This window comes from Ursus arctos, unplaced genomic scaffold (assembly GCF_023065955.2).
Source record: "Ursus arctos isolate Adak ecotype North America unplaced genomic scaffold, UrsArc2.0 scaffold_2, whole genome shotgun sequence".
Taxonomy (NCBI): domain Eukaryota; kingdom Metazoa; phylum Chordata; class Mammalia; order Carnivora; family Ursidae; genus Ursus; species Ursus arctos.
The window spans coordinates 4,798,583-4,823,755 of record NW_026622874.1 but is presented as its reverse complement, the minus strand read 5'-3'; the positions used below and the strand labels follow the sequence as shown (position 1 = coordinate 4,823,755).

Genomic DNA, 25,173 nt, shown 5'->3' with positions numbered 1-25,173 from the left:
CTCATCTCCCTTAAAGTCATAGCCGGTGGAGTCAGGACTGGATCCCAGGTCTTCTGACTCCTGTCCCCGGGCTCTCCCTGTTGTGCCAGGCTTGCTTCTGAGGTGTTGGCTCGGCCTGGTCAGAAAAGCCTGATCAGAGGGGCACCTGCAGCCGCAGGTCGTCCGAGCTGAAACAGATGTTTGGGCTCAGTGAGCCCCGGGGCTCACTTCCTGTCAGCAGATGGTTCGCAGTCCCTGCGTGTTACTGGCTCGCTTCTGCTGAATCGCTGGCATGAACTTGACCACTCTGTTTTTAAAGGCTCTCTGTATGGGGATCCCAGGTATGCTACCCTGTGGTTTCTGGCCATCTGTCCCCATTTTCTTTCTTGATGGACCAGTCCCCGTACTGTATGCTAGAGATTCAAAGGGAAATAAAATGTGGTTTCTCCCCTCCGGGGTAACTCTGTAGCTTGTAGGAGAAACGGACAAATACACGAGCGGTTATGGTCCAGTAGAGTGAGTGCTATGAATGGGGACGTGCTTGCCGTGGAAGAGGGGCATCTAAATCAGACTAGAAGGTGCGGAAAGTGTCCTGAAGGAGGTGACCCTTGAGCCGAACTTCGGAGTGGGAGAGCGATGAAGCCAGGGGGAAGGGCATCTCAGATGAAGGGAAGGGCCTAGGAAGAGGCACAGAACCATCTGTCAGCACTTTAGGGAGCAGCACGGTGTTCTGCGTGGCTGGAGGAAGGGAGGTTTATGGCAAAGCACCAGGGGCCGGAGCGTGAAGGGCCTTATTACTTGACAAGCAGTCGGCATCATGTGTGGTTGTATCGTCAGCAAGGTACTTTGTGGCCTTTGGCCCTCTGAGGATGACTTCAGGTTTCACTTTTCCTTCTTTGGAGCATGAGGACCAGAAGAGCCTGGATTCAAATTTTGACACCACCTTAGTCTCCTCGTCTGTAAAATGAAGGTGATAGGAACTCCTCCCAACTTTGGCAGAGATAAAGGAATGTGTGAAAGCACCTCATATCATACCCAGCTGGTCTAGCTATTAAAATGTGCTGGTTTCCCTTCTTTTCCTAAAGTCTCTGCAATACTTGCACTCAGAGTCCCTACCTTGGCTGGTGTGGACCCTAACATCAGACTGGCATTTTCTTGCAAGGATCCTGTCCTTTGTACCCAAGCACACAATTCTAGATTTTGGAGTGAAATTAAGTCTGAAGTAAAGATTTCCCTCATGACTTCCTAAGGCTGGAGAGAGAACGTAGTCAGTAAGGTAAGCTATGGCTTTTCCAGATCTCCTGCTTTTAAGCAGGGCTAACTAACAGAGTTAGAACACGAGGATCTTTGGAGGACAGAGACTAAAGGTCAAGGAAGTTACTGGATTTGACGGGAACATGTGGGGGAGACCGTATTGACATGGCGGATCTGTTTTGCTCGAAGAAGGATTTCGAGCCTACTCAAATCTAGGAGCAGTATTTCCAGAGTAGAGGGTGTGCGTGAGCTGAAGCACATGTAAGAAATGTAGCGACCGGGGAAAGATCCAGAATGCAAAAGGAAGAGTTTAATTATTTGCAGCGAAATTGTGGTTGAAATTTGAGAGGAAAAGGTGTGCCGACGGACAAGTTGGAGCTAAGGAGTGAGGACCGGCCGCTCTCGGGTCCTTTCCCAGGGTCTTTGCCAAGAGAAGCAAGAGAAACGCAGAAGAGAAGGGAGAGGGTTGCAGGGGGTGATGGGACAGGGGAAAGAGGAAGGTATAGTTATGGAAACAGAAATGAAGGAAAGAACGATGTGCCGGCTTTGTTTGTATTTCTGTTACGTCTGTTGTGTCAGAATCATGCCTTTTCTCCTTCCTTCCCTCCTTTTTGGGGGACTAAATAGTCAGGTCTAAATTATGACCATGGTAAAATGACGAAGTCAATCAAAGTGAGATGAACTTGCGTGACTCTTCTTCAGTTTCATGGAAAAACTTGTCTGTGGCTGGCTGTCTTTTCTTTACCTTTGGATTTAATTCGTTTTCATTATTTTCTATACCAGTTCTTTTGAAAGTAATTGGCTGACGCTGCGGATAAACACGTACTCATTTGGTTTGGTATAATTTCTCTTCCCCCTACATCTTCACCGACAGTGTTACCCTGAGAATTAGTTTCTGTTTCAGTAAAATGGGAAGGAGACGAATAGCATGCTGGGACGGTGATCATTTTTCTAGGGACTTGCTTCTGCTGAAGAGCTGACATCAAATATGTTAAAACAGCAACAAGCAGGGTAGCTTGACTGCCTTAAAATGGGTATGCAGTGTTCAGATGGTGACAACAGTAAGAGGCAAATCATTGTCCAACAAAATGTAATTATCAAGGGAGTAAGTCGGGGCTCGAGATGGCTGGGCAGAGAAGGGAAATCAAAAAGTCAGCTCTTGCCCCATCCCTAAATCCTTCCCAGGTGTACCAGAACAGGCTCATGTGAAGAGGGGAGCAGCAGAGAAGGTAGAGGGGGGCGGAGCGAGGGGAGGGTGGTGGGGGAGAGGGGTGCCTGGGACCCACGGCGGTGTGTGTAAGGACTCAGAAGAAAGCAGGTGGAGTTCACACCGTCAGGCATTACACCCGTCCACGTGGCTTGTTGCGGGCAGGCATGTCATAGTTGCCGTTTTGTCCCCTGACTTGTCTCAACTCACATAATATGAGTTGTCAGTTTGTCTGACCATCTGTCCACTGCTAGTCTTAGGGGCTTACATGATTTTGTGGATGAATGTCTCAGATGTTTACTGAGCATCTGAGCATGTCCTGGGCTTGGGGGAGAGGCCTTGATGAATCCTCAAGTCTATTTATCTATTCAAAAAAATATTTATAGAGGGCCTACTGCATGCCAGACACATTAGCAGGTGCAAGTGTAGAAAATACCACGATTTATTTACGTAGCCTCCTGATCATGAACACTGGGGTCACTCGCAGTGTTTCGTGTTAGCCGTGTTGCTGTGGACACTCTTCTCACATGTGCCTCCCAGAGCTCATTTGCAAGAGGTTCACTTAGGTAGTGAAAATGAATGAACTTTAGCTACATGCGTCAGCATGTGTGAGTCTTAGGAACATAATGTTGAGCCAAAAACCAAAAACAAACACAAAAAATTTGCAAAATAATAAATGCAGTATGATTCCGTTTATAAGCAACCAAAAGCATGCAAAACTAAACAATATGTTGTTTAGGGATACATGCATATGGGATAAGACTATTATAAAAACAAGGGAATAAGAAACACAAAATTAAGATAGCAATTACCTCTGGAAGATGGAGAAGGAATGAGATGGGCGGGAGCACCAAGGATATCGTCCTGTTCCACCAGTACTCGAAGATGTGGGTGATTTCTGTGTATTCAGTGGGTAGTAGGTAAATGGAACCTTGACTTGCATTGTAAATACTACCATGGATGATGGACAGCTTCCCCCCTCTATCTGAAAGTAGAGCATTACTTATGAAATCTTTACTAATCTGAAATGGTGTAAAGCAAAGATGCAATTACATTAATTTATATGGAAAATTTTTTTAGTGTTCTCAGAGCCAAAAATTAATCTCTCGGGCTTTTCTGACACCATGAGACACAGCTTGCTAATGGACGCACAAAATAAATTTTTTAAAAAAGCCATACAGAGAGAGATGCTCGCAGACACAGGTCACAGGTCTGGCGGCTGGATGCTGAGATGCTGCGTGTGGTTCTCGGGAAGGAGCTGGGCGGGGCTCTCTCCCTGCTCAGGGTGGAGGGTGGAAGGGAGCCTTCTAACAGCTCCCCGCAAAATAAATGCTGAACGCTATTTTTGCTTTTTGCCTTTCCCAGTGAAAGTGGAAATCCTCTTCAGATTTCCTCTAGTTAGGCACTAATTTTAATATAAGTCTTTTGTAAAAGCAAAGTGGCATCATGTGAAATTTTGAAAAGCAGAGGATACCTGTATTTATATATTTATGTGTATAATGTACATTAGGTGTTATATTTACGTTGGAAATATATATTTAATTTTTCACTTAAAATATTTTTAAAGGGAGATGTGGATCATGACCTCAGGGAACTTATGGTTTATTGAAAAAGAAAAGACATATGAGCAAATAAATGCTATAAAGCACTGAGAGCTGTGACTTGCGGTGTTCAGTTGCTTCTAGTCCAGTGGTAGAGATTGACTTTTACATAATTGCCTTCCATTCAGAGTAGAATGTGGTAAGTGCTGCAGCTTATGTGTAAATATGATGCTATGAGAGTATAGAGAAGTCAGATTCGTGGGATGTGGGAACACTTCCTGAAGGAGGTGCCACTTAAGATGTATCTTGAAGGATGAATAAAATTATGAGCAACAAAGACAGTGACAAAAGTACTTTTTTAAATAGGAAGCATATGGACGGGGTAGAGAACTGAGTGAGGACAGGACATGGCTAGGAATGGCAAAGAAGCTGGTGTAACAGAAACACAGCGAGCGTGGGGCACGGCAGGAAGGTAGGGGGAGGGCAGTTTGTGGAGGGCCTTCGATGTCATGTTGAAGAATTTTGTCTTTTTTGCTGTAGCCATGGGGTAGATCTCATATTTCTCTTTTCTGAAGGGTGGATTAACAAAACACAGTGGGGTGGGCAGGCATAGAGCCTACCTTGGAAAGTTGTAAGCAAGAGGTCTTGAAGGTCCAAAACAGGTGACAATGAAGGGATTGAATAGAAAGGGGTAAATGTGTGTGAGTGACATAGAGTTATGACCTGATGGGCAATTGAATATGGAATGATCTACCACTTTTTTTTAAGATTTATTTATATATTTGGGGGGGGTGGTAGGAGGTAGGGGGAAAGGGAGGGGGGGAATCTCAAGCAGACTCCCCAATGAGCACAGACCCCAATGTAGGGCTCCATCCCAGGACCCTGAGATCATGACCTGAGCCGAAATCAAGAGGTGGATGCTTAACCCACTGAGCCATCCAGGCACCCCTACCACTTTCTTTACCTTGTCTTGAGGCCTCGGTTCTGTACTGACTCCCGTGTCTGTCTCATGTTCATCTGCAGCCTTAATGTATATAATTGCCCCGTAACCCGCAACTTGGGAACAGAGTTACCAACTGCATGGTAGCCGCCATCTTGAAAGCACTTGTCTGGGAAAGATGAGCAGCATTTGACCACTACCGGTACTTATATAGGGTAAAGATTAAGGAGAAATATGTTTTCCCTAATTAACACCCTGGATCCCTCAGGAAATTGATTTAATCACATCAGCGAGTTAACACGTAAAGGTGCCTGTTATACTACATGTTCGTTTCTTTTCACTTTAGAGTATTAGATCCATTTTGTTTCTGATTATTTAAGATAAGAAGGATTATTGCGCTCAAAAAAGTTAAACAGAAAATGGTTTTTTATTTCAACAAAAATCATTATTGAAAATCTTTCTAAAGTTCTGTTGTGTTTTGGTGGGTATAATTTACTAAACACATTTTTTAAAAGATTTTCTTTATTTGAGAGAGAGAGAGAGCAAACGGGGGGAGGAGTGGAGGGAGAGGGAGAAGCAGATGCCCCACTGAGCGCAGAGCCGGAGGATGCAGGGCTCGAACCCACGACCCTGAGATTGTGACCTGAGCCGAAGTCAAGAATTAGATGCTTAACCGATGGAGCCACCCAGGTGCCCCCCGAACACAGCTTAATGTCACTCGGTGTTAAACTTCTGGGCTTCATTTGTGATACGTGATACTGTGGTGGAAGAGCAGGCAGCGGGCTAATCACAGGATATGAGCAACTTTTCTTATTGTTGCTTTTCGTTCTTTAACTTTGAACCCTGCACGTAAACTGGTTACCTCGAGATGTGCTTTCCCTACCTCCTCTCTTCAGAGTAACAGCCTGAAAAATATTTTTAGTTAATTTAAAGATTTCATATAGTTGGAGTCCAGAAGATCAGCGTGCAGACAAGTTTCCCAATGTAGTAAGTCAATTTAAATATGGAAGGAAAAAGAGAGAGAATATCATTTTGCCTTGTTTCTTTCTCCTGAATACACTGATAATAGTTTATATTATGACCGACCAAAGAGGTCTAACTATCTTGAATTCCTCTTTGGGGACATATGAACACTTTACCCAAAGGTATTTCATGATTACGTGCCTATGAAGTCCCTTTGTTTTAGATTCTCGGAGCCTCCTGCGCAGCCTCTGATTGCTCCCTACTCTCTCTGATGACGGCCTTTCTGTTTGGAACCTAGTGCCTTCCGAAAATAAAGATACTTAGACTTCACTTTGAGTAGGTTTGCACGAACCCCTGAGTGAGGAAGGGCGCCAACGTCTCTTGGGACAGGACACTGTATATGCCCTCGAGGACATTTGGGGAGTTGAGGCTTATCGTTTTTGGAGGTATTTTTACAACTCTCTGCTGCAGTGTGTACCCAGGGCAATATCTCCTTTAGCTTAGTAAGAACCTGGAGCGTTTATACTAGCCTGCAGGCCTGCAGAACATATCGTTTGGCGTATGTTGACTTTCAGTGTTTCTTTTGCATAGAATGCCAACCATGCTAGGAGCAGGGGTGGGGGGTACCTTTCCTTAGTATTTAACAGGTGCCTCTGAGAGCTAGTGTCACAGTCTTCTCAAATTAGTTTGATCAGAGCAGTGGTAACAATGATGCCCATCACCCAATACTCTCCCCATTTACCAATCAGCTGCTGCTGCTTTCATTTCCTTCGGAAAATCAGCTTTCTGATTTAACGAGCTGAATTAGGTCAGGAGACAGCCATATAAAATTGGTTTACCTTCCCCCCCCCCCACTTCTTGTCAATCTTCTCTTTTTCATCATGGCAATCCAAATAGATACTGACCATCAGTAATTCTCTTTCCTAGGAGTCTGTAACATTTTTGTTGTCGACTCTTTCGTTATTCTCTTAATCCTCCCTTCTTTTCATGCCTTGTTTCCTTTGGTTTCATTTTTTCTCCATTTCCCAAAGCGATCCTTGCATTTCAGCTCTCCGGGCTTACCTTTTATTGCTAATGCTTTGGTTTATTTTTTCTCCTCCAAATAAGCTTTACCGTAATCATCTTTACTTAGGAACATTTCTGTTATTTTCTTTAAAACCAGCATTTCTTTAACCACCTTTGATAATTTACTAAATTTTTTTTCAGAAACAACAGATTAATTCTTGTTTGGGCTGTTGCTTCGTTCGTTGTCTCTGAATTCAAAGTTGGAAACCTCACATATGCAAATTCAGTTATGCCTGCTATAATGATCAAACCCTGATTCCTTCAGCGGGTATGTTCTATTTTGCATTTAGATGTTGGGGGAAAATGAAGAGCACGTGCAAAATGAGGCTGGAGGGAAAGAAAGAATCGTTGGGACTTTTATTTTTTTTATTTAAAGTAACTAGTTAAATCTGTGTATAACCCAGGAAAAGGAAAACCTGCTTCTTTCATTTGTGATAGGAGCAGTAGGAGAACTGTTGAATCTCACAAATGTGGAAGTTTGGGTGTCTTTTCTTCAGGGGCAATACTGAGAGTAATCATTATAAAGGACAGTGTAAAGAAGTGGGGGGGGGTTAATGGCCAGACCACAGGCAGCATAATCTGATTTTTATTTATTTATTTAAAGATTTTAGAGCGTGCATGAGCAGAGGGAGGGGCAGAGGGAGAGGGAGAGAAGCAGACTCCCTGCCGAGTGGGGAGCCTGATGTGGGGCTCGATTTCACAACCCTGGGATCATGACCTGAGCCGAAACCAAGAGTCAGAGGCTTAACCAACTGAGCCACCCACATGCCACATTCTAACTTCTAATAGTTAGGATTTACCTATTGTCATGAAAAAATATTTTTAAAAACATTTGGAGAGCATTTTTGTATCATGGGAAAATGACCACTGAGTGGACAGTTCACTCTCAGATCTTTGTATAGTCAAGGAATGCAGTGGGCTCTTGGCCACCAAGGACCCTGGCTGGTGTATTAGGGGAGACCCACCCACTCCTTGGCATTACAGGTGATAAGTGGGATGCAGAAACCCTGTGCCCCATTTTGGTTTAGTTCGTATATGATTTCTGTATATATTTTTACGTATCTTTCTTCAGTTCCCATATATGTTAATAGTCTTGAAGGCCAGTGCTCTCAGTGAAAAATAGCCAGCTCAGATTCCAGAACATTCAGGATCTGTCTGTACGGTTTGTCAGAAGGGCTTTAAAATCCATCGGCTGCTTCTCTACCCAAACTGTCCTTCTAAGTGCTTTCCCTTGGCTGTTTAGAGAGAGCTGTGTGGTAGGCGGGAAAAGAAATGTGAACTTGGGTTTTAAAGCAACTGACTTAAACCCCTATCCAAGGGAAGTTGCCCTGCTTAACTCAGAATTGAAAGAAGCTGCTGGGAACCCGTGCATTGGGTCACCTCCAGAGTATGGCCAAATTTGGGCAGACCGTTAACTTGGCATAAGCAATGCAACTTTAGGTCAAGGTCGTATTTTGGGTTTTGAGTGACTTATGAGAGTCTGTTTTAGGACAACTGACTGAGGATGATGAAAACCAAGAACCGGAAGTGGTGGTGAATGAGTTTGGGTGATGCTGAGAGTCCAGGAGAGCAACCCGAACCTGGTCAGCTCGGTGCAGAAGCTCCGAGAGACGGAGGGGTGGCTGGAACCTCACGGCCCGGTGTGGCTGAGGTGACACAAATGTCCTGTCCTCACACATCGGTTATGCAGAGCACAACTTCTGTTCTGCCAACACCTGGGGGTATACACAGTGATGCTGAATTTCATGAATTCCAAACTGTGTATTTTTTCACGATTTTATGTTCCTGGAACTGGAATCCATTGCACAACAGCTAGCCTGACATAGTTTGCTAATGCTTTTTCTTAGTAGAACGCAATAACATGGTGCATCTGACTCTTTATTGAGTGCGTCTTACAGTCGATGAACTTTGGTAATAATAATGATCTTGTTACTATTTACTAAGCTCTCTCTGTACCAGGAGCCCTTCCCAGGCCCACATGCATTATTATCTCTTTTAATTCTCATAGTTTTCTGCTTTACAGCTTTCTGGTAAATGCTGGTTCTTTATTTCTGGGTTCTTCCTCATCAAAAATAATTGGCCAATAATATGGAAATGTAGACACATAATTTAGCACATTGCACCCCACATAAAAATACTAATTCCCTGATATTTTTATTTTTTTATTACTATTTTTTTTACTGTGTCATGTTAGTCACCGTACAGTACATCATTAGTTTTTGATGCAGTTTTCTGTGATTCATTGTTTGCGTATAACACCCAGTGCTCCGTGCAATACGTGCCCTCCTTAATACCCATCACCGGGCTAGCCCATCCCCCCACCCCCTCCCCTCTGAAACTCAGTTTGTTTCCCAGAGTCCATAGTCTCTCATGGTTCGTCTCCTCCTCTGATCTCCCCCCCTTCATTTTTCCCTTCCTTCTCCTGATGTCCTTCCTGCTATTCCTTATGTTCCACATATAAGTGAAACCATATGATAATGGTCTTTCTCTGCTTGACTTATTTCACTTAGTATAATCCCCTCCAGTCCCGTCCATGTTGCTGCAAATGTTAGGTAATCGTTCTGATGGCTGAGTAATATTCCACTGTATAGATGGACCACAGCTTCTTTATCCATTCGTCTGTTGAAGGGCATCTTGGCTCCTTCCACAGTTTGGCCACTGTGGGCATTGCTGCTATGAACACTGGGGTGCATGTGCCCCTTCCTTTCACAACATCTGTATCTTTGGGGTAAATACCCAGTAGTGCAATTGCTGGGTCATAAGGTAGCTCTATTTTTAACTTTTTGAGGAACCTCCATACTGTTTTCCTAAGTGGCTGTACAAACTTGCATTCGGTCAGATGGAGTCGTCTGAGTGGCTTAGTCGGTTCAACGTTTGCCTTGGGCTCAGGTCATGATTCCCGGGTCCTGGGATTGAGCCCCACATGGGGCTCCCTGCTCAGCGGGGAGCCTGCTTCTCCCTCTTCCTCTGCTGCTCCCCCTGCTCATGCTTTGTCTCTCTCTCTGTCAAATAATTAAATAAAATCTTTAAAAAAAAAAAAGTGGTCAGGTGGGAAGGCGAAAGGTGCTTATGAAAGAGAAAACCATCACATTTATTTTGGGGGGAGATGGGAGGAGGCCCAGAGTGGGAGGGGAGGGTTCTCTGCAGTTCTCTCTCTGATGGCTCCGTGTGTGACCACCTGCAAATACTGTGACATTCGCACGACAGAGTGTCGGGCCTTCATTTTCTCTTTCTTCCTGTAGCCATTTGCTCTTTTGTAGCTGATTTATCTTTCTGGCCTGCCCCAGGGAGAGAAAATCCCTCTCTTTGTGGCACTAATTTGGTAATGGTGGCTGGCTGCAGTCCGACGGAGGGAGAGTGGAAAATTCAAAGGCCATATATTTTCCTTCACATCTCCCAGCTGGTCTTCGGCAATCCCCAGCAATCCTTCCTGCTGATGATCGGGGCGGGGGGGGTGCGTTGTGGCTCCCAGGGCCGTGCACGGGCAGCAGACTCATGTCCTTCTGAACTGATCTGACAGATTCGAGTACTGCACTGCATTAGTGCAACTTGGTTCTGGACAGAGTGACTTACAAAGAAATATGGCCAATAGTCAGGAAAATTATCCTGGCCGAGAAAGGCTAAAATTTGTCAGAATTAGAGAGGAACGTGACATGTTTTTACTTTCTCATTTCTCTAGGCAAACAGTTGAAAGGGCTGGATTTTCGTCCCTCCTTCCTGTGCCTCAACTGTGCGTGTTGAAATAAAAAGGCCCATAATGCTTGAGTGAATAAACCTGTGTTTCTGCCAGCAGGGGTACAGGACAGCACCGTTCCAGACCTTTCCTGGCACTTAACCCCTTCCCCCCAGCCTGTCCTGTGTGTAATTCCTCCAGGGCTGAGTTTTCTGCTGGGAAGGTTATTTTGACAAACTAAATCTCGCTGATGCGTGAGAGCAGGTGAGTACCCAGCCTTAGAATGGTGGATCCATCTCTCTTAGCCTTCCTTTCCTCATCCTTAGAATGAAGACACTGTTCTGAGAGCTCCCTTGTGAGGGGGCTGGAGCCCCCCAAGACTGCGAACCAGAAGGGCTTCGAGGTGGGGCACCGTGGGGGCACCCGTGCTCCTCCCTCAGGCAGGACAGGTGCTCCTCAGTGAGGCCCTTGCCTTGTTGGAAACAGTGGATTCAGTGGTGTGATGTTCAGCTGGTCTCAGCATGTGTTGAAGGAAAGGTCTGAGGGCCACTGGGTCCCAACACCCCTGCCAGCACCCCCCACCCACGACTGCTCTCGTCAGGTGCCCCTGCCCCTGAGTTCAGCCCTCCCTGCATCTGCTTTCTGGCTCTTCAGAGAAAGAATTACATCATGGCATTTCAGGCATGACTGTCTTTAGTATCGCTCTGCTTTTTCCTTCCTCTCCACTTGCAGTGCGGTAGACAAGGAATAGGACACATTTTAGAGGTTTGTAAGGTTTTTTTAAAAAACCAGGGAATGCCATGGGTCTGTATTTCGTTCCACATGCTGTGGCAAAACCCTGTGTCGTGATTCCTGTTACTTCTCGGTGTTGACTTTTGTAGCGTCTGCTGTTATCAGATGTCACCACCTTCCACTTTCGGAAGCCGACATCATCTGTGTGGGTATGAAGCTTATGCCAACTTCCTTCAATCTCAGGAAAACATTTTCCGGAATTTATAATTCAGCTGATGCTTTCCCACCATGTCACAGAAGGCATAAGAAGCGTGGGTGATCCTTGTGAGTCCGGGTTGAGGTACCTCCTTTCCCCTACCTGTCCCAGCTGAGCTCATGACCCGTGTGCTGGGCACCGGTGCGGCATGCATGTGATTCATTGCCTAGTGTGGCCGTGTCCCCGGCCAGTCTCAGCATCACGGAGGGCGCGGTCAGTGCGGACACCTTCCTGTGGTTCCAGAGCCTACCTGGTCGGTGTAGGTCACTGACTGAGTGCTTGTAGGAAGGAATGCAGACGGAGAGACAGTGGAAGGAGGGAAAGAGAGAAGGGCAAGAGGAGATTTTTTTGTTGTTGCATTATGACAATTGTCTTGGTTTATTAGCAATGCTATGTGGAAGTCACAAAGGCTAACCTAACAAAGTCACTGGTACCGAATCAGTAGTGGGCATTAAAAAAGAAAAGATATAGGGGCGCCTGGATGGCTCAGTCGGTTAAGTGTCTGCCTTTGGCTCAGGTCATGATCTTGGGTCCTGGGATCAAGCCCCGTGTTGGGCTCCCTATTCCGTGGGGGGGCCCGCTTCTCCCTCTCCTCTGCCCTCCCCCCTTGTGCTCACTCTCTCTCTCTCAAATAATTAAATAAAATCTTAAAAAAAAAAAAAGAAAAGATGTATTTAATCTGCTTTTCCAAATTCCCTCCTCTCTTCACATTCTGATGAACGCTGACCCAGGCAGGGGACCTCCGTTGGGACTCTCTGGAGGTCACCACTAAAGGGGTGCAGGGGCGGCACGCTGGTGTTTCATTTAGGGGCCAACTCAGGAATCTGGTCAGGAGATTCATTGTGGTGCCAGGAGAGACAAATGATCAAGTAGAAATCCCACCAGGGTGTTTTGTGTCCCTGGCTGTCCACATGAATGACTGAAGGAAGCAGGGAAGGGGTACTTTTGAGCTATCTCTGTAGAAATGGGGGGTGGTGGGGGATGAAGCCATGATTTGTCTTCTCTTTTCCTTCTCAGTCACCAGGGACTGGGTATGCGTGGGCCACCCCAGAAGGATGGACCTTTTGAGGTGCCATTGGCTCCCAGAAACCCGCCCCGGCTACTAGTCCCCAGAACACCCCCCCAACCCCCATGCCCATGCGCTTGTAGATGCACCGTGTGCACGCCTCATGCTGTAATGTGCGGTAGTGACTCCCTCAGGTGTCAACGTCAAGTAGGAGCAGCATGACAAACCCTTGTCTGATAGAATTTCTCCTGGAAAGAATATCCACCTCAATTTCTACAGAAAGCAACTCCCGGCTCGTACTAGAATCTATCTTTCACTGAGGATTGCATGAAGCAGTTGGTTCGTGTTCGGTTTTATCTTCCACATGGAACGTTTCTTCTGTAGTTTGCTTTTCTCCATTCATGTGATGGGAAAACATGGTGGGTCTCCACACTGTTCAGCCGCCATCAGGGGATGCCCAGCACCCAGGGTACCGCATTGCGGATTTTAGCACTCCAACCAAGAGACATCACAGAGCATGGTACCGCACTGCCTCCGGGTAGATTTTTCCTCCAATTACCTGGAACGAGAATCCTGAAACTAGATTATCACGTAAGAGAGCATTTGGAGAGACTCCAGCTGAACAGAAGAATCCTTAAGTGTTGTCTGTGGGGGAAGTTGAGCTGGTCGTGATAATACACTTTCTGGACAGGAGCACAACTATGTGAAATGTTTCGCTTTAGAAAAGGACGCCTGTGGCAGAGCTATGGAAACTAACAATATCCTGCAATAAATTATTTAAGAATATCATCGTATTTCTGTGCCTCGGGATGTGGGAACAAAATGACACAATGGAAACCCTGTTAAGAGCTTTTATACTTTTACACATACTTGACAGACATCTGTTGCCAATGCTTTTTTCATCGGCTGAGTGATATAAGAAGGTGAATGTTAGGGACTATCCTGAAGGGAAGAACAAAGAAAAACAGACAAATTTGTGACTGTCGTTCCTGTTTTGCTTTCTCTTATCAAGGACAGTTGTTGAAGATATCATGGGTTCTGCCATGAGGAAGGCCCTTAGAAAAATAAAAATGTAGGTGGGTTTCTGAAGAGAGACCTGTTATCCAAAAAGCCTTCATTTTATGAATCCTCATTTGCTAATATTTGGTGGCTCCACCTTGGGAATGTTCTAGAACAGGAGGCGTGATTTTGGATCTGTATCCCTTCGCTTGGGATACTGGCCTTGATATTGATTTTAGCTTTTGCAAGTCATTGTTGAGTATGTCTAGCGTGCACTCTTTGTGACCATAGCTGGAAACGTGATTGACACCACTGCCGTTGTGGAAGCAAGTAGTATTCGAACGTACTGGGTCTGGAACACATGTCCAAGTGTGTTGTGATATGGGATGTGGTAAAGATGTAGTTCTTAAGTTGGATTATTTTATTGTTTACTTGGTTTGTATAATAAAGTACATTTGCAAAATCTTTAATAATATTCATATAATATAAAGACAGATTTTTAGCTTTCCCATTTAACAAGTGGTACCCATGGTTTAATTTGCTTTAAATTAGATTATTTATCAGCATTTAAATGAATATTTTTTATCAGTGTTTTATCAACAGTTTTTTTTTTATCTATCAACATACATTTAAATGAATATTTTTTGGTTGGGGCCTTAGCATCATGCTTTTAAAACCTGATGCTTATCATTCTTATAATCTACTCTTTAGAAAACCAGCTAGATTGAACTTCATAATTTTCATGGTGTTTCTAAGTGATGAGGTAAGAGAAGGTTTTAGGGGGCTAGGTGCAAACACATTTCAAATAACGCACCGGAGACTTTAATAGTTTTCATGCCATCTGCTAAAGTAAGATTACATACTCATTATATGTTCTCCTTCTAGCATTTTCTAAATACTAGAGACATCTTGAGGTGGTATGGAAGAATTTCTTCCAGATAAAAGTCATTATAATGGAGCACCTTGAGTCCCTTTTATAGAATTACCGTTTTTATGTTCCTCCTGAACTTGTTTTCCAACATCCTCGCTTGCTGTCTGTAACCAGTGGTCCCTTAGGTTTGCAAACAGAAGAGCCTATGTCAGAAACATTAGAAAACTTCTGAAGGTCGGACTCCACAAGGCTGGCTGGGGAGCAGCATAGCGACGGGGCCGGGGCTCTCCAGCTATTTCCCAGCAAAGGGAAGATGTATTGCACTAATTGGGGAGGGAGTTTCTGGAATTCTGGGATTTGTGCTTTTTGTCATGAAGTGCTGCCTCTTCACGCCCCAGCTCTCCTCCTTCCGCAGCCTGGTTCCCTTCCGTTCATCTTCTGGTTTGTGGATTGTATACCTTTCATTTTCAGGGATAGGGAAGGGTTGTAAAGGAGTGACCAAAGGAGGGGGTAGGATATCAGGAAAGGCCTGGGTTGCATCATGAAAGATGGTTCAATATTTGACATGCTGATAGGAGGGATCGGGTAAATTTTAAATCTCTTGAGGTTTAGGGGCTCCTGCGTGGCTCAGTCGGTTAAGCCACCGACTTGGTTTCTGCTCACATGCTCTCAGGGTTGTGAGTTCAAGCCCCACGTGGGGTTCTGTGCTCAGCGGGGACTCTACTTGAGATTCTCTCTCTCCCTCCCTCTGCCGCTCCCCACACATGCTGTCTCTCTCCTCCCAGTGTCTCTCAAATAAATTAATCTTTAAAAAATAAGTAAATCTCTTGAGGTTTATGAGAATATTCTGAAAAAAAAATAGTTGTCTTTAATAAAATGTCATATGCCATGGAGAAGAATAACATACCCTGACTGAAATCCTTACCATGTTTCTTAAGTTAGAGAATTAGTAGTGCTGGGGTAGCGGGGGAGGGGGCAGCTCTTTTGTACAAAACCCTTTGCTCTGGGTTTTCATATCTGCCAACTCTCCCTGCTTCCTTTCCTTCTGCGCACAGACCTCAGTAAAACGAAATGCAGTAAGCTTTCTGTTGAAAATTTACCTTTAGCCTCTCTAATTAATAAACTCCATGCATCACATTTCTTTGTCCTGAACATTCTACTTATGCCTTGAAAAGAGAAATTATAAAGGAGACGCAGATGGGCTTTGAGAAAATTGCCTGATGTTTGTGTGTAGAAACTGAGTTCCCTTTGGTTTAAATGTTTTATAGTTTATATCTTTTGAAATGGAAAGCATTCTTTAAGGTAGGCTAGCAGCAAGCCAGGGCTACTCGCACACAGACCGAGTTCTTTGTAGAAGTGGGTAATCGGGGAGGGGGTGCTGGGGAGTGCATGGCTTCTTCTGCTATGGCTTAGAAGGACTGTCTTCTGAATGGGTTGTACGTTTTCTTAGGGCTGTTCAGCTTTGCCATTAAAAGGTGATTTTCCCTCATGTCTCAAATACCTTAATTTATCTGCTGTTACAATAAAAACCTTCAGTACCTTCAGTTCAGAAAATTTGAGGGAACATGTGAAATTTGAACGTGTATAAAATAAGTCTCTGAAGTATTCGCTTTGTGTTTTGGGATGAGTGCTACAGGGGAACTTTTAATCCCAGAACACAAATGTCAGGCTCTGGACCTAGAACCTGAGCCAAATGTCGTAAAAATTTGGTTCATAGAATATCTATATATTATACCTATATTTTCTAAGTGTATGTATTCCAGCATAGTTCATATACAGCGTTATATTAGTTACAGGTGTACAACATAGTGAGTCCACTATTCTGCACATTCCTCAGTGCTCATCACGACAACCGCACTCCTTAATCCCCGTCACCTGTTTCCCCCAACCCCCAACCACCTCTCATGCCTGAGGAGCCATATCTGGAAAAGTGTTGCTATGGCCAATGTCAGAAATTACTGCCTGTGCTCTCTTCTAGGATTTTTATGGTTTCACGTCTCACATTAGGTCTGTAATCCATTTTGAATTTGTATTTTTGTGTGTGGTGTAAGAAGTGGTCCAGTTTCATTCTTTTCCATGTAGCTGTTCAGTTTTCCCAATACCATTTGTTGAAGAGACTGTCTTTTCCAGTGTGTATTCTTCCCTCCTTTGGTAAAGATTAATTGACCATATAATTGTGGGTTTATTTCTGGGTTCTGTGTTCTGTTCTATCGATCTGTGTGTCATTCGTGTGCCAGTACCGTCCTGTTTTGAGCACTGCAGCTTTGTAGAATGGCTTGAAATCTGGGATTGTGGATTGTGATACCTCGAGTTTTGTTCTTTTTCATGATTGTTTTGGTTATTTGGGTTTTTGTTTTGTTTTTTGTTTTTTGGTGGTTCCATATACATTATTATTTGTTCTAGTTCTCTGAAAAATGCTGTTGGTAGTTTGAGAAAGATTGCATTAAATCTGTAGATTGCTTTGGGTAGGATGGACATTTGAACAGTATCTTTTCTTCCAGTCGATGAGCATGAAATAGCTTTCTGTTTGTGTCATCTTCAATATCTTTCATCAGTGTTGTATAGTTTTCAGAGTACAGGTCTTTCATCTTTTTGGTTAAGTTTATTCCTAGGCATTTTGTTCTTTTTGGTGCAATTGTAAATGTGATTGTTTTCCAAATTTCTCTTTCTCCTCCATTATTAGTGTATAGAAACATAATGGATTTCTGTATATTGATTTTGCAACCTTTCTGAATTCATTTATCAGTTCTGACAGTTTTTTTGGTAAAATCTTTAGGGTTTTGTATAAATAGTATTATATCGTCTGTAAATAGTGAAAGTTCTGTTTCTTCTTTGCCAATTTTGATGCCTTTTATTTCTTTTTCTTGTGTGATTGCTGTGGCTGGGACTTCCAGTACTATGTCAAATAAAAGGGGTGAGAGTAGACATCCTTGTCTTATTCCTGATCTTATGGGAAAAGCTCTCAGTTTTTCACCATTGAGTATGATGTTAGCTGTGTGTTTTTCATACATGGCTTTTATTATGTTGAGGTATGTTCCCTCTAAACCTACTTTGTTAAGGGTTTTTATCATGTTTCATAAAATATTTAAAATTTTACTTTAGTTGTCTTTTACAAAATACAGAGGTTCAACAATCACTTACACCAACTCACTAGAGTTTTACTATCTTGAAAAGCTAGAGTGTTATATTGTAAAGGCTTTTGATTATCTCAAAAGAAATAACTATGGAAATACACACAAATATATTTGATAATTATAAAATAAATGTATGTTTTAATTTTATGTCATGGGAAATATTTTATTTTTTTGAAGATTTTATTTATTTATTTGTCTGAGAGGGGGAGAGAGAGAGAGAGAGAGAGAGAGAGGGAATGCAGCAAGCAGGGGGATGGGCAGAGGGAGAGGGAGAAGCAGACTCCCCGCTGAGCAAGGAACCTGATGCGGGACTTGATTCCAGAACCCTGGGATCACGACCCGAGGCGGAGGCACACACTTAACCGACTGAGCCACCCAGGTGTCCCAAATATTTTAAAGTAATACTCCATAATACTCCAGTTTAGTTTTTAAAAAATTTCTTGCTTTTTTAATTGAAATAATCCCATTATTATGCTTTTCTAAAGGTATCTGTGTGAAGTCTTCCTCCATTAATTGTTTAACCTGTGCAATTTTCTAAGAAAACTGTTTGTACCAAAAAATACTTTGAAAAGTGTTTAAACTTTTATTTCTGGGCTTTATTTCCATTCTTTTGCTTCTTGGTATAAAGAAAAATTCCTTTCAGATTTTCACTTGAGCACATATGGATATACTAGTGAGTGAAACCGGTATTTTTAATAAAAGGGGGAGTAGGCAAAAAGTTAAACCGTTTTAGCTCAGCAGCACTGGCACACAATGCTGCTTGGGATAATATGAATGAGGAACTTGTCTGGAATTGGCTCAGTAGGACTTTAAAACATCCTGCCTATATTGTGGAGTGGGGCAGAATGAGAGAGAGTAGCCAATAGGTACCAGTGAAAACAGGAGAAGGAAAAGAAGGGAGGAAAGTTAAAGGAAAAAATTACAGAGAAATGGGTGGGAAAGTGAGGGATGTGGGGACTCTTGCTCATTCGTTCATTCATTCATTCATTTTGCACACATTTTGTGCCCCGTGTATCATGCCCCTGACAATTTGGGGGGGGGGGGGTTGTGGGAGGGCAGAGGGAATGGGTAAGAGAGAATCCCAAGCAGACTCCCCACCCAGCATGGAGCCTATCGCAGGGCTCGACCTCATGACCCTGAGATCATGACCTGAGCTGAAATCACGAGTCAGACATTTAACCCACTGAGCTACCCGGATGCCCCAGGCCCCTGGCATTTTGAGCAGAGGCTCTCTTCTGAGGCCCAAGCCTGTCGTCCCATCCATTGGACTAATGGAAAAGAGTTTGAAACAAACAATGAGCCAGAGTGGAGAGCAAGAATGGACAGGAGATCTGGGCAGGGATATCAGCAGATTGGATGCTAGAGACGAGAGAGATGGAGATGACTTTCTCCTTACTCCTTGGCAGAGTTTGGAACCACACCCCGTCTCTCCCCTTCCCCACCTACAGGATACCTGTGACTGACTCTGCTGTCTTCCCTGACCCTGTCCTAGACAATGACCCCCTGGGGACACTGAGGACCACACCCACACGACCGTCCACCTCCCCGAAAACCTGTATTAGTGTCTTTCACGTAAGGAACCACCATCACTGCCCCCTGAGTATTTGACCCAGGGGTCGTGTTTGGTGTCAAGCAAATGGGTAAATAATGAGCCGGGTGATAAATGCTAACGAGACGGGTAAGTCCGCTAGGTCCGAGGGGTCGGGGAGAGTTTCCGGGAGGAAGACAGAGCCAAGCTGACACTTCCCCTTGTTAGCTCTTTTTTCTTTCTTTTAAAAAATTGTGTCAGAATAAACCTATTCTGGAAGAGCCTTTAATTTGCTTCCCAGTGGTGAAAAAAAAGTTTACATTTTGCTTTGATTCAAAAATTAACAGATTAGATCAGTTTGATCCAGTGTCATCGGTAGATTAATGTTGGTAAAGTCCTGCTTACACTTAAAAATATGTGTTGAAGTTTCTATTCCCCGCCCGCCAGATTCATACCCATTTAAAAATGTGTAAAGTTTCTAAAAGAAAACACAGGATCCTTTGTCCCGCATTTCCACCATCCCTTTTGTGCATAAATATGTATAGGCAACATGCTGTTGTGACTTAATACGAAACACATGCCCCCAGAGCAATTTAACTGGTGTGTGTTTAAAATCTGCGTGTGTGTGTGTGTGTGTGTACACCGCCCTATTTCCTGATTCGAAACTGCAGTTTATCAGACTTCTAGAGGAAATGCCACATCACGATGGGTCGCACTAGATTTCCTAGAAGAGCTCTGCAGAGCAGTGGAGAAGTCTCAAAGGACCGAACGCTTTTTCGTACTTTACGTTCTTTCATGTAAGCCTGATTTAGAGACATTCGTTGTCGCTTGTTGTTTGTTTTTCCTTTACGGAAACTGTAACAGTAAGTCAGTATCCATTTGTGGTCCCTGGTTCATGTCAAGTCTGCGGTGGCCTCTTCTGCTTTCTTCTTGATGGACTTTGTTCTGTTTTGTCCTAAGCGTCTATCTCCAGCCCGGCTGCTGCCCTGCCCTCCAGGCACTCAGATTTGGTCTTGGCTGGGATGTCTAATAGGCCGTTTCAAATGTAACACGGCTGAAACAGAGCCCCTGGCCTTGCTCCCAGCTCCCTGCAACCAAACCTGCTCCTTTCCAGTCTTGCGTCTGTTAATGAATGGCAACATTATGGAGCCTGTTCAGGCCCAAGCTCAAACCCGATCCTTGACGCCCTCCATTTCCCTCGACAGTCCATCAGTAAATCCCATTGGCAGCACCACTCACTTCTCCCCACTTTTGCCACCAACATCCAGGCCTCCAACCTCACCTGGGCTTCTTATTCCCTCTCCTAACCCACTTGCCTCTCTGTAGCCCATTCTCTACGCGACAGCCAGAGTGAGCCTTTCCAAACAGAAATCCGATCCATTCACGCCTTGGCTCAGAAGCAGCTCAGTGGCTTTCTGTCTCATTTAGAATATAATTTAGACACGGCTGTAAGCACCTGTATGATCTAACTACCACTCTGATCTCATATTTCACCCTTCCTCTTCTCCCTTACCCTGCTTTGCCCACACTAGCTTTTTGCTGTTGCTCTCTACCTAAGAATCTCTATACCTCAGGGCCTTTGCACCTGCTCTTTCTCCTGACACGAATGTGCGCCTTCCCTCCCCCCACTAGAATTTAAGCTTCATGAAGGCAGGAACTTTGCTCTATTCCTTTAGTGCTCATCCCAGCACCTGCTGAGACAGCGATGTGTATCCAGGACCTAGATTTTCTGATTCGAAGTCTTTTTGTGATTCTGGGTGGCCTTCCATAGATTTTGAGGTCCCTTGAGCACAGTGGTTGCATCTTTTATTCCTTTTGGCTCACTGCCCATAGGGGCTAGGACTGTGCTATGTAGTCAGCGAGGCCCTTCCATGTCCCTAGTAAGTGCCATGGCTGGACTGAATGACTTCCTTTACTCGTTGTGGTCCATCAACTGAGATCAGAGACTCTCTCAGCATGTCCTTCCGTCTTTGTGGGAATCAAAGACAGGCTGCTGTTCCTCACAGGTACACAGTGGCATTTGGAAACTGCAGGCAGTTCGAGGGGGGGAAAATCCAGCGTGGTAGGAGTCTAGTTCTCAATAAATAGATTATTTGTATTCTGAAACTTGAATCTGTCCTGGGACTGAGTAACTTTGGAGGGGAGGATCGGATTGAAATGCACAGGCCCTGTGCTGGTTTAAGCCTGAGATTTTGTACACGATGTCGCTCTTCCTGCACTTAACCCGATGTGCTTAAGGAAAGTGCGTCCCAGATACCTTCTTTGCAAATGAAAGAGCATCCCTGTTTGGCTGGGATCTCCCCAGAGCAACTACTAAAAGTATTAAAACTCCTACAGTTGATGTTGAACGTTTCTGTGCTCTTGCCTGCGAAGTTTCTTAGGCGACTCTGGTAATCCTGATTGTCTCCCCCTTGTTTCCACAGGTGATCTGCAATGCTTTCACCATCTGTAACGCGGAGATGCAGGAAGTTGGTGTTGGCCTGTATCCAAGGTATGGAAGAAACAGCTGTAACTCACCCCGCTCCCCGACCTTGTGGAAGGTGTCAGAAGGGCAAGTGCAGCAGCTGCTCCAAGAACAATACTCGAAACCTGATGATAAATTATAACAAAACGGAAAATGTTAAGTTTAAAGAAAAGAATTTTCTAAGCCTGTAGTCTGTGCTGCGGTCTGAGCAAAGAGGCAGACTCACACCTAAATTCTTGCTCTCGGGGACCTTGGGGTGAGAAGTTGGGGATCGTAGGTGCTAATACAACATGGTTATTACCTTGGGACACCTGGGTGGCTCAGTCGGTGAAGCGTCGGACGTCGGCTGAGGTCATGATCTCAGGGTCCTGGGATCGAGTCCTGTGGGATCGAGTCCCTGCTTAGTGGGGAGTCTGCTTCTCCCTCTCCCTCTCTCATGCTCTCTTCTCTCTCTCTCTAATAAATAAATAATCTAAAAAAAAATGGTTGTTCCCTCACCGCCGCCCTGATCTTATTCCCCAGCCTCCTGGGCAGAAGCACGGGAGCGTTTCACCAGACTCGCTGTGCTGCCCCTGTTGGGGTTATTTCGTCTGTCGGCTCACAGACTCCAGGCTCCATTGCCCCAGACTTTCAGGGTTTGGCCTTCTGAAGTGTTCTGTGCCACTGCCGCTGAGGTGACCCTCTTCCCCTGAGCGGCCAGGCTGTCCCTCCCTAAACGCCGCAGTCACTCCTCGGTCCGTTTTGTTTTCGTGCGGGGAAGGTGCAAATACAAATATGGTCCCGCTCATCATTAGTTGTGAGCCTGAGAATTCAGCTGTTTTTCTTACTCTCACAAGTGTTGTAAATCACGGGTCTGTGGGTCTGGCCCGAGGAAGATGGGTCAGAGCGCAGGCTCGGAGTTCACGCCGCCTCCTTCCGATGCGGTCTCACCTTCTAGGTGCGCGTCCGGCGCGAGCCGTTTCCTTCCCCGTGGTCGCTCCTTCGTCTCTCAGAGAATCTCAGGAGAGTCTTATGATGCTTGAACTCGGGAAACCTGTGTAAGGGCTCAGACAGTGCTTTCTGCACAGTGAGTGTTCACTCACAGTTCTTCCGAGTATTATCCAGTATGCTGCCGCTTAAATTCATGCCCTTTCCCAGATGGTGGAAAGTCACCTCCGTGGTGACCACTGGGCTGGGGCCCCACACGCTCCAGGGTCTCATCAGCAAGGTGCCGTCGGCTTTCTGCGTAAGAGGGAGGACTCTCGTTATCCTTAAGGAGGGAGGGCCTGCAAAAGGGGCCACACAGACCAGAGCTGTGTGAGAAAGACCAGTGGGGCCCTGGCTGCCATCTAAGGAGACAGCTGTCCCCCATGCTCACCCCCAGGAAGCACTCAGGAAAGGTGTTCGTTAACTCACTTCCCTAAGAAGCCTCCGCCTTGGAGAGCATTTCGCTTATGTGACGTGGGCTAGTGACCTTTCTGGGACTTCCCCTAGAGCCCTCAGTCCCTGGTGCCTTGTTCACCTTACCTGTCATTAACTGTAGATGTTTGACTCTGTCTGGATTCTGTCTGATGAGTGACGCTACCCTCTTTTTCTCTTTCCTCCAGTATGTCTTTACTCAATCACAGCTGTGACCCCAATTGTTCCATTGTGTTCAATGGGCCCCACCTCTTGCTGCGAGCTGTCCGGGACATTGAGGCCGGAGAGGAGGTAAGCCACCTGCTTGTCCCCCCACCAGGCCTCCTTTTGCATCAGAGAGCCTCTCAGCTATGCCTGAGGGACAGCATGTCCCGATCCTTCCACCACGGAGAAGAGCCATAATGCGTCTGTCCAGCGACCGATTTGCCCTTCAGTCCTTGTCTAGGATTACGGATGGACTGCTTTTGTAGACCACCGTTTCTCTGGGGATCCGCAGCTCCTCTTGTATGTGGGCAAGAGAGGGGTGTGATCATGTGACGGAGTGTCCGTGGGCAGGAGCACGGCCCAGATTGTGAATGGGGATCCCAAGGGCTTACTTACCCCAGGGCCCCCCCATTTTGCAGGTGACTCATGTGTACCTTCGTGGCAAGAAAGCAAACAAGATTTACTTGTTCACGTGGTCGTGGGGTCTTTGGAGACCTCTCGATGTCTCTGTGTGATTGGTTAGCAAAGATGTGAAGGGCAGAGAGGCCAGCAGTGACTTAGCCTTGACCCTTCAGGGTTGTAGCCTCCCACACCTGCCTCTTGGGAAGAAGAACCTTCTCCGAAGTGCCAGGTCTCACGAGGCAGCTGGATGAGCTGTCCCCGGGGCTGCTGATCCCCCAGAGTTTGCACACGAAACCACCCCGAGCGTGGGGTTATAGGTATTTACACTCTTTAGAACCTAGTTTCCTTCCACCTACCAATTTGCTAAAGTGGATATTTATTGCAAGGAAAGCAGAGTATCATAAGCTTTTATTGCATTTTTGCGGCACTCAGCCAATAAAACCTAGGCTCGGGGGCACTGTATTTTACGTAGACAGGGATTTGGCTTCGGTCAGACCCCCTCCGATCTGATTTTCCACTGAATAAGCTGTCTCTTACACAGCCACTTAACTCTGTTTCCCACTTTTAGGACCCCTGTGCTCAGTACACTGGGGTATCTGTCAACAAGATGGAGAATTACGTTTTCTGTTCTAGGCCCTCATGTGATTTCAAGGCAAGTAAGAAAGGGGGGCCCCGTCCGTTTGCAGCAGCATTAGTGCAGGAGCTGAGGGCCGACTCCTCCTCAAAAATGATGCCCCTGCTTCTGGTAGGAGGGTGATTTACGAAGTTAAAAAAATCAATAACTGGAGAGGCAAACAAAATCAGAAACAGTCAGAATTTTCAGGAACAACAAAGAGATTTTCCTATGCCTTGTGTTCTGGGCTTGGCTTTTACCCATTATTTTCCTTGGTTGGTTTTCATGTAGTTGAAAAAAAGTCTTGTTTTTTGGTGCCGATTTCACTTTTCTTCACATCCTCTTCCTTCCATCGCTGGACCAACAAGCAAATCCTTCCTCTTGCTGGACACGAAATAACTGGGCTCGGCATCGGGCCCTGCAGACTCAGGTCCGTTATCACGTGATACTTAACACAGCAGCTTCCCGACAAGGGGAGGCTCTCCCTCTAAGTCCTTTCATACCGTCTTGTTCGGAAGATAATTTTGTTTAGTCGAGGCGTGATCGACATACGACATTCTGTATGTTTCTGGCGTGTCACACAGTGGTTCAGTGTTTGTGCCTATTGTCAAATGATCACCACAGTAGGTCCACTTAACATCCGGCACCAAACCTAGTTACAGAAATTTTTTCTCTTATGGTAAGAACTTTGAAGATTTACTCTCTTAGTGACTTTCAAATATGCTTTGCGGTATTGTTAACTGTAGTTGCCGTGCTCTACCTTACACCCCCAGGACTGGCTAACTTTATCATCGGAACTTTGTACCTTTTGACCCGCTTCATCCATTTTGCACCCCACTCCCCCCTCTGGCAATGACCGATCTGTTCTCTGTGGCTATGAGCTTGATTTTTTTTTTCCCCAGAAAATAAAAATTTCCCCACCCCATCGTGCATGTCTTGGTGAG

The 25,173-nt window shown here is 45.2% G+C and overlaps 1 protein-coding gene across 5 annotated transcripts in view; it reads left to right on the top strand.

The window, feature by feature from the left end:
* Positions 1–25,173, top strand: part of SMYD3 (SET and MYND domain containing 3) — a 684,303-nt gene that overhangs the window by 519,097 nt on the left and 140,033 nt on the right. For all 5 annotated transcript variants that reach the window (XM_026509552.4, XM_044387997.3, XM_057315667.1 and 2 more), the window contains 2 exons: positions 21,572–21,639; positions 23,199–23,301. In XM_026509552.4, coding sequence (XP_026365337.1) covers positions 21,572–21,639; positions 23,199–23,301 — 171 coding nt within the window. The remainder of the gene's footprint in view (positions 1–21,571; positions 21,640–23,198; positions 23,302–25,173) is intronic.